At 58.3% G+C, this 8,706-nt stretch overlaps 1 protein-coding gene across 2 annotated transcripts; it reads right to left on the reverse strand.

Annotated features, from left to right (window-relative positions):
* Positions 1–232: 232 nt before the first annotated feature.
* Ssh3 (slingshot protein phosphatase 3) lies at positions 233–8,117 on the reverse strand. 2 transcript variants are annotated; one of them, XM_006980551.4, is made up of 14 exons: positions 7,816–8,117; positions 7,353–7,390; positions 6,592–6,823; positions 5,030–5,145; positions 4,885–4,956; positions 4,603–4,668; positions 4,300–4,488; positions 4,114–4,207; positions 3,841–3,969; positions 3,706–3,752; positions 2,923–3,069; positions 2,510–2,710; positions 2,153–2,417; positions 233–1,175 (listed from the first exon to the last, which is right to left on the reverse strand). In XM_006980551.4, the coding sequence occupies exons 1-14, from the start codon at positions 7,879–7,881 to the stop codon at positions 903–905; spliced, it is 1,935 nt and encodes a 644-aa protein (XP_006980613.1). In that variant the 5' UTR covers positions 7,882–8,117; the 3' UTR covers positions 233–902. The 2 variants fall into 2 exon arrangements, with proteins under 2 accessions (XP_006980613.1, XP_076412870.1); XM_076556755.1 differs by having other exon boundaries at positions 7,353–7,393; positions 7,816–8,025.
* Positions 8,118–8,706: the final 589 nt, after the last annotated feature.

Here is an 8,706-nt window from a genome sequence, read left to right on the forward strand (position 1 = left end):
CTGTTGATGGGCAGGATGGCTAACATTTACCCAGGCTGTGCCCTGGAGATGAGGAGATAGCACTGGCTACCCCTTTCCCTCCCCCAACATACCACTCAATCAATACAGGTCTGTCACAGGACACCTGAGAGACACGGAAAGCTGGAGGGGGTAGGAGAGGGGGAGTGCCGTGTGTAAACAGAGAAGGATCTGACTGGAAGACAGATGGCTTTGTCACCAAATGGAAAAAAACTTCATATGAAAATGTCTTTATTTCTCAGTACAAAGCCAGGTACTATACGGCTGTGAAAAACTTGACTGGCCAGAGATCTTCACGAACGAGAAGACTCTTCGGCCCAGTGCCCTGTGACCCAGTGAGGGCCACAGGAGACTCGGGACAGCAGCAGAGGCTCTGGTCGGTTGTGTGTGTGTGTGTGTGGGGGGGGGTGCTGTGTGCGCCTCAGAGCCTGTGGGGCTGGGGACTGAAAGTGCTCTCTGCCTTTGTGGCCACTGGTTCCTGGCCTAGCTGCCTGTCCTGTAGGACTGCACTAGGAGAGGAAGGAACAGGACGGAATGGCCAGAAGTTGAGGGCAGGGGGGACGTGAACCAGAAAACCTGCCCTAAAACTGTCTGCTTTTAATTCCATGGCTGCACAAAGTGTTAGAGTGAGTGGAAAAAGAAACGAGGGTCTTATTACCCTTCAAGGCACCTTGAACGGCTCTACCATATACCCTACGTAGAAAAAGTCTTGAGCCCTTGACAGGTAGACCTGGGTCTGAGACCTAAGGCTGCAGGAAGGGACAAAGGTCTGGGAGTCGCTGGGGAGGAGCTATATGGAGTGTTGGGGCCATAGGTGCAAAGGGCGCCCCTCTAGGGAGCTGTGACCAGTCTCCCTTAGTGTCTAGGGGGACAGAGTCGGAGGCTTAGGCCCCACCGTCCTCTCTGCTCTCATCTACACTGGCCTGCCTCACCACTTTCCGGAGCCTAGGTGCGGAGGACACCCCAGCCTCCCCCTGCTCTTGGAAGGCCCGGGTCCTGCTGGCCACCAGGGCGGCACTATGAAGGGCAACCACAGACTGGCGGGACTTCAGGGCAGGCCAAGGCCCCCTGCGAACCCGTTGACCACCTTTGGCTGTTGCGAGCTGAGAAATGGGGTGAAGAGGCTCTTCATCTGAAGACTCATGGGAAGAGAAAACCTGGAGGGGGAGGAAGAAGAGCCACAGGGAGCTCAGAGCCAGGAAAGGGGTGGCCACACTTCCCAGGGGAGACAGCACCCAGCCGGTCTTTGGCCCACCCCCACCCCAGCTTTCTTCTGGTCCCTAGCAGCCCCTTAGCCCACTGAATCTGACTTCCACCACCTTCTCCTCCCACCCCTCTGCCTTTGTACATTCAATCCAGCGAGCCAGAGCGGAACCCTGACAGGGGCCAGGCCCTGAAAAGAGCTCTGTGGGTACCAGTGTCTTGGTGCCTCCTAGGACAATAACCCAGCATCAGTCCCATGCCCCCCTATGGTCCATACCCAGCACCTAGACACTGTGCCTGCAGGCTCCTTCTGAGTCAGCCGTGTGACCTCATGTCACACGTGGGGCCTGGCTTCCTCAGGCAAGGGCCAGCTTCCTGTCCCAGCTTGCGCTCAGCAACTCTCAGCACACGACATGCTTGTCCTCCTAACCCACTGGGTGAGTACAAAGGCCCTTCTCTGCACTTGGCTCTGTGGCTCCTCGGCTTTCGGAGGGCATCGGGAATGCTCTTACCTACCCTCTCTAGTACAGGAAGACCTGCCAGCCATCAGCTCGCAGTGGAGCTCACGGCTTGAGGAAGATGCCCACTCCAAAGCTAGGAGCCAAGCCCCTTGGGAAATGGGCCAGTTTGTCAGGCTGGGACCGGACTGTTCTTGTTCCCAGTCAGACCTGCAACTGCTTAGACCCTGGGACCACCGCTCTTCCCTGGCCTGGCATAAAAGGAGGAGCCCAAACGGGGTCCCCACCTTTAGGTACTCAGGACAGTCCTGAGTTGCCTGGCGCAGGAAGGTGTGAGGTGGTCAGTATGGAGGAGGCGAGGACAACACCCTACTGTGAGGACCTACCGGAGCCTCAAGTCAAACTCTGGCACTCTGCTCCCACATTCTCTTCGGCAAGGCCGCTGCGGGCCGAGCTCTCCAGCCCAGACTCACCTCTGGCAGGTCTCCAGCCTCTGGGGTATTCTCCGGCTCTGAGGAGGGCTCCAGGAGACTGATGGAGCGCATGACTCCTCGGAGGTTGATGCGGGGCCTCAGTCCAAGCTCTTCTTTCGGGGTCTCCTCTAAACTCATAACCATTACCTCCCCACTGCCCCCTGGCTCTGGTGGAAGAGGTGGCAATGGTGTAGAAACTTCGGGTGCCAGGGGCTCCTCGGGGGAGACCACACCCACCTTCTGCTCCCAGACATGGCTCTGCCGGCTGTGAGGAGGTGGCGCTGAGTCAGCTTTGAGTGACACATCAGCCACCCCCCAGTACACACATCGCCTTCTCCCTCGTCCCTTCCCCCATACCTGGCAGTCAGAATGCCCTGGTAGGTCTGTAGCTGGCGCAGGAAGCCAGGGTTGGGGCGCACGATGGGCCGGAGCTCCTGCACGTGGATCAGGGCTTGCTCCAGGCCCCAGCCATACTGTTTCATGGCGTAGGCCAGCACCGTGGCGGCAGAGCGGCTGACGCCCATCTTACAGTGGACCAGCACCCGAGTGCCCTGCGCTCTAGGGAGGCGGGACAGGGTCAGTCCACTCTCCCGCAACCCCAGTGGCCTGCAGACTGGGAAGGGGTGGGTAAGGGCCGGGGACCCAGCAGAGAAAGGCAGTGAGGCCAGAGAGAGCAGTGAAGGAAACAGAACCAGAGGCAGCAGGGCAGGAGGAGGGCACCAGTCTCCGCTGGGAGCTGGGGCTCGGGCAGCAGACTGGGAGGAGCCCACCTGGCATCCTCAATGAAGCAGTGCGTCTCCTTCCAGTGCGGCAGCAGCTGGGCCGATTCCTCATCCCAGACACGCACGTTGTGATAGGTGAAGCGCTCAGGGAAGAAGTTGTCGATCTCTCGGGCCATGTTCAGGATGTGGCTCACCCTGTACCAGAGGGTCCAAACCAGACTGACTGGGCCAGAGGAACCAGGCTCACTGGCCATTTCTGTGGGGTTCTTGGTTCTGAGTCAGGGGATGGGAACACTTGCAGTAGGAAGAGGACTGAGCCAGCCACCTGCCACCTGGCCTTGGGTAGGTACACTGTTTCACTCTGTGGGTCGAGTTTCCGTGTTAAGTCAACACTAACCCTCTTCCGTGACCCTGACTGCAGTTAGTTTCGAGCTTAGCTGGGATGAGGGGGCTCCCAGCAACAGGTGATAAGGGCTACAGCAGGTCTCCCCGAAGCCCATGGTGGGGATGGCAGGTTTCTTCCCGAAGTGGCAACCACATCCCTACTAGAAGGCATTTTCTTCTGCCGGAAGAGGTGGCCAGGTGGGCAGGAACCTCCTCTGCTGGCACTGCTGGCACGTGCCCACCAGCACCCCCGGTCTCAGCACAGACAGACCTCATTTCTGCACTGCCCTGTGTGCTTACCGGGGCAGATGGCAGGCTGCTGAGGCCTCAGAGCCCACGAGAGCGCAGCCTCCCCACACTGGGTTAAAAGCAAAACCAGCAGTGTGGGGTGACCTACCGTTCCAGAAACTGGCCAGGCTACCCCACAGGAAGACCGGGGAACTCTACCTGTTTCTCTGAAGTTCCTCCAGATTGGCAGCATTCCACTCCGAGCCCTGTGGAACGGGAGTGGAAGAAGAGGCCTGGGCTGTCACGGTAGCTGCAGGGGTGACCTGGTCCCCACCTCCAACAGCCCGCACTCACCAAGTAGAGGTGGGGGAAGATGCGGGAGGCCCGGTCTTGCTGGGCCATGAGCAACAACATCTGGTTGTCGATAAAATCGCGGTACTGCTGGAGAGGGCATCCCAGACGCAGCTCCAGGGCCTGGCGGATCTATGGGGTGGTGCACCGGTGAGGCCTCTGAGGATGGTACCCTGTCCCCTCACACAGCTGAAGTGAGGGACTGGGGAAGGCCTCAGGACAAGGTGAGAAAGTCCCCAAAGAAAGGTGAGTCGCAGGCCCGGCCACGCTGCCCACCTCTTTGGAAGTGACGCTCTCTAGGTCACTGGTGTCCAGCACCTGCCACAACTCAGCCAGGATCGCCTGCTCCATCTGCTCCTGTTCTGAGGCCCTGGTAGTGATCCTTCAGTAAGAGGCCACCCCTTCACGGTGGCACCGCCCCTCCACCTTTCCTCCCCTCCCCTCCCCTCCCCCAGCACTGACTGTCCAGGCTCAGCAACAGGTGGTCGCAGGGACTCCAGGTCAGACATGGCCATCCACTCGTTGAGGCACCCCTGGTCAGAGTTCAGCTTCTCCTGGTAGTGAGCGGCCCAGACAAGGGCACTGCCACCAGGCACAAGGCCACTGCCTAGAGCCGCCTCACAGGCCTGGTGCAGTACCTGCAGCGTGGCCCTGGGACGAGAAAGCGAGGCTGGGATACACAGTCTTACTTGGTTCCCTCTCCTGGGCCTGGAGGCCATCTCCCAAGAAGAGGCTGGCCAAAGGCTGGGCTACTGCAGGACTTACCACATGGTCTGGATGGAGACTGGCTTGAAGATTCGGCTCTGACCACCAGATGTCACACTGAAGCCCCTGCAGAAGACCCAGGGAGGGTAGAACCGAATACCAGGCCCTCAGAGAACCTGTTCCCTTGTCAGATGGGGGAGGCTGAGGCACAGTTAGGTGACTTTCCCATGATCGTAGGTAAGATAGAATGGGTCCCAGCCCCAGCCCCACTGTTCTCAATGCCTGCCTCCCCTTCCTCCTCTCCCCCCCCCCCCCCCCCCCCCCCCCGTTACCGCCTCTTACCCATCACCGTCCAGGTACACCTGGGTATCACTCCAGAGGGGCAAGACCAGGCCCAGGGTGCAGCTGTGGGAGCTGACAGGAGACAGGAGAGCCATTGTTCCTCAGCACTCACAGCTCTGCCCCAACCCTCCTCTCCGACTCCTACCTGCTGTCAGGAAAGTCCACTCCCAGAAGAATGGTCTCCTGACTCAGACACTCTCCTGTGGACACTACCAGCAGGTAGCGGAGTCGTGGGGGCCGGGCTGCCTCCAGCTGGGCTGCCTGGGAAAATGGAAGAAGCTGGGAATCATAGGGGCTCTCGGCTCCTTCACTCCCACACAGACACACCTTGTGCCTTGCTGGCCCCTGTTCCCAACTCCCAGACAGAAGATCAGGGGCTACTTGAGAACACAGTGATATACTCAAATTTTGCAATTTACGGCTCAGCAAACTGTCTTTAAAAGCCTTAAATGAGGAGCGTAAGAAAAGGAGGGAGGCTGGGCGGTGGTGGCACACGACTTTAATCCCAGCACTAGGGAGGCAGAGGCAGGTGGATCTCCATGAGTTTGAGGCCAGTCTTGGAACACCACCTCCCTCATCCCCAAAAGCGGGGGGGGGGGGGGGGGGGGGGGGCGCAGGGAGGATAGCGTTGATAGAGACAGCCTCATTCTTGTTTCTGCCTAGCAAAGAGGTTTTATCACTTTAAAAATTATTTTATTTGTAAGGATGTTTTGTCTGCATGTATGTCTGCACCACATGCATGCCTGGCACCCAGAGAGACCGACCAGAAGCATGTCAGCTATCCTGGGATTGGAGTTAGAGATGGTTGTGAGTCACCATGTGGTTGCTGGGAATTGAACTCAAGTCCTCTGGAAGAGCAATCAGAGCTCTTAAGCCCTGGATCATCTCTCCAGCCCTGCAAGGAGATTTTTTTTTTTTTTTTTAAAAACCCTGACACTCGTCAATATTTTATTTGAGAAATGCCTTCTACCAAAGGAATGATGTAGGGCCTCATACATGCTAGAAGGATTTCATCTTATAATGGATTCGAACAGCACTCCTGGGGCTGGAGAGATGGCTTAGTGGTTAAGAGCACTGGTTGCTCTTCCAGATGGACCGGGGTTCAATTCCTAGCATCCACACAGCAGCTCACACTTGTCTGTAACTCCAGTTCCAGGGCTTCTGACACCCTCACACAGACATACATGCAGGCAAAACACCAAATAACATAAAAAAATAATTTAAGTTTTAAAAATTCCTGTTGTAAAGCCTGCTTTACCAGAGCCTACATCTTGTTTTTCCTACTTTGCTGCCAACAGCGAATGTCTGCCTCCACACACTTTCAGGAGCTGGCTCTTGGGTTCCAGTAGACCCCAGTCTTCTGTGGGTGCTCTGTTTGCCTGGCTGGCACGCCGGCTGCCAAGGCATGCTTCACAAACCCTGGGAGTATGAGTCCATCTCTGGGCAACTCACTAGTACCAACAGGGGCCTCCTGTGGATCAACAGAATCCTCCCTCAAGTAACCCCCACCTCTTGGCTCACACAGGACAGACTTCCCTTGTCTTCACACAGCCCTCTGGAGACAGACATGACCTTGCCCTGCTAAGATGCCTCTGGCTGAAGTGGCAGAGTTCCTGGGGTTTGGGTAATCCTCCCCCCAACTGCCTGGGTGCCCCCTAATCTCACAGCATCGCTCCTCAATAGACACCCGCTCCGCCCGGCCCCTACCAGGCGGATGTCGTCCTGTGGTCTCAGCAGCCCCACCATGAGGTGCAGATGCTTCCTCTGCACTTGTTTCCAAGGACTCTGGAATTCTTGCCCATTGTCGGTCTGGTCCTCAGTGAGCTGCTTCTCACCCGAGGGTTCCTCCGTTGGCTCAGAGCCGGCCTCGGCTGCATCCTTACTGTCTCCTCCATCCTGAAGTCCCAGGACCGCCCCTCGGAGCACCGCAAAACTCTGCCTGGCAGAGCGATAGGGAAATGGTTCTGGCCATAGGTTTCCAAACTTTAGCAGGGGTGAGTCCCCCTAGGGGATTGCTGAAATGGAGTGCTAGCCTGCTCTCCTGAGTGAGGCACAGTTTGCAGTTTTAACCAGGACCCTGATAGTGGTCAGTACCCAGAGGGCCAGCCTTGGGCTCACATTGTGTCCCTTTCCTGGGTGGGCTCAGATGCTCTAAACTTGTCTAGGCACCTATACATCTTCAGGTCCTATCCTGCCCTCGGGCCTGTGATCACTGGCCTGAGCCAAGGTCCAGGGAATGTGTGAAATCATCCACTGACCAGGGCCAAGGTAGGCCCGCTGGCTGGTTCTTCCACAAGCCAGGAATGTGACGCTTGCCAGTTCCTCCCACAGCACCTGGCTCCCACCTAAGCAGGAGTTTATCGGAATACTTCAGTGAGTCGTTGGTCCAAGCAAGACACCTGGATTCCACAATGGCAGCGGCCAGGGCACAGGCTATAAGGAAGCATACGTCTGGAGAAGGGGCTCACCTGCGTTGGAGCCGGCCTCTGCGCCTGGCCACTCGGTCCTGCCGAGAAAGCAGCCCGGGGACAGAGTGAGAGCAGCCCCCAGGACAGGAAGTACCCAAAACCTCTCCTCCTCTTCCCCCAGGGGAATCCTAGGTGCGGGGGATAAATCTCCCTCTGAAGCCGCTCCCCTCCCCAGGCCCCAGGGGAACCCCGGCACCGTGGGGCTGCAAGGACAGGGGATTGCAGAATGTGGGGGGGATCTGAGAGGACCTGGGCCTCCGCAGACCGGGCTGGCTCTCAGGACTTCGCAGCTACCTCGGTCGAGCTCTTGGGAGCTTCAGGACCTCCCGAGTGCCCTGGAACCTGAGACTCAAGTCCCTCTCCGCCTACTCCGGGGCGTGAGGCCGTCTGCCAGGGGCAGGACGTGCTCCCTCAGGCCCGGCTGGCAGCCAACTGCGAAAGGGTAAGACCAAGCTCTACTCACCGTGGGTCCCACAGGCGTGGAGTGGCCACTAGCCGGCGGCGAGCGACTCACTGTGACCAGCGCCATAAGGCCAGGCCCGGGTCACCTGGGCGAACCCGGCACGTCCCCTCCCACAGCCCTACGGTCAGTCCCTGCCTTCGCGCGACCAGGAAGAAGAGATTGGAGCCACTAGGGCCTGGCACCTCCTCGGGAGCGGCCCTTAAAGGGCCCGACTCATGCCCAGTCCGGCCTCACGGAGCGAGCACCGAGCGGCCGCGGCCCCTCCCCTCCGGTCTCGGCTCAGCTCGCCCCGCCCCGTCCACGCTGGAGGCGGGGCTGAGGGTGGGGTCAAGGGCGGGGCGCGCAGGTGAGGAGCCCGGACCTCGCTTTCTCCTTTGGCTGGTCCCGCCGGAGGCGCCCAGCCCTCCTTGCTACACCTAGGAAAGTCAACTGAGTAGCTTCGGACCTCCCTCTACTGTGTGGTTTATGCCCTGACTCCGGGGAAGGAAGGAGCAAGGACAATAAGTCTTTTGTTTTTTTGAGACGGGGTCTCACAATGTAGCTCTGACCTGCCTGCAACTCACTATGTGGGCCAGGCTGGCCTGGAACTCACAGAGATCCACCTGCATCTGCCTCCCAAGTGCTGGGATTAAAGACTTCGCCACCATGCCTGGGGGGACTGGGTCTCAAATCTACCATCCCATCCAAACTTGTTCTCCTTTTCACTTCTTTCCTCCACTCTGCGGAAATTTGGAGACCAGCAAGCTTGTGAGGAAATGATTTGCGTCTTAGCAATAGTCTTCACAAAGCCCATGGGCACTTCAAAAGGTCCACTTGAGCGGTGAACAGGACAGGGCTGAGTCCCTTCCCCAGTTCCTGCGTGCAGAGGGTGGGGTGTGCCTGGCTTAAAGT

Source organism: Peromyscus maniculatus, chromosome 1, assembly GCF_049852395.1.
Source record: "Peromyscus maniculatus bairdii isolate BWxNUB_F1_BW_parent chromosome 1, HU_Pman_BW_mat_3.1, whole genome shotgun sequence".
NCBI lineage: Eukaryota > Metazoa > Chordata > Mammalia > Rodentia > Cricetidae > Peromyscus > Peromyscus maniculatus.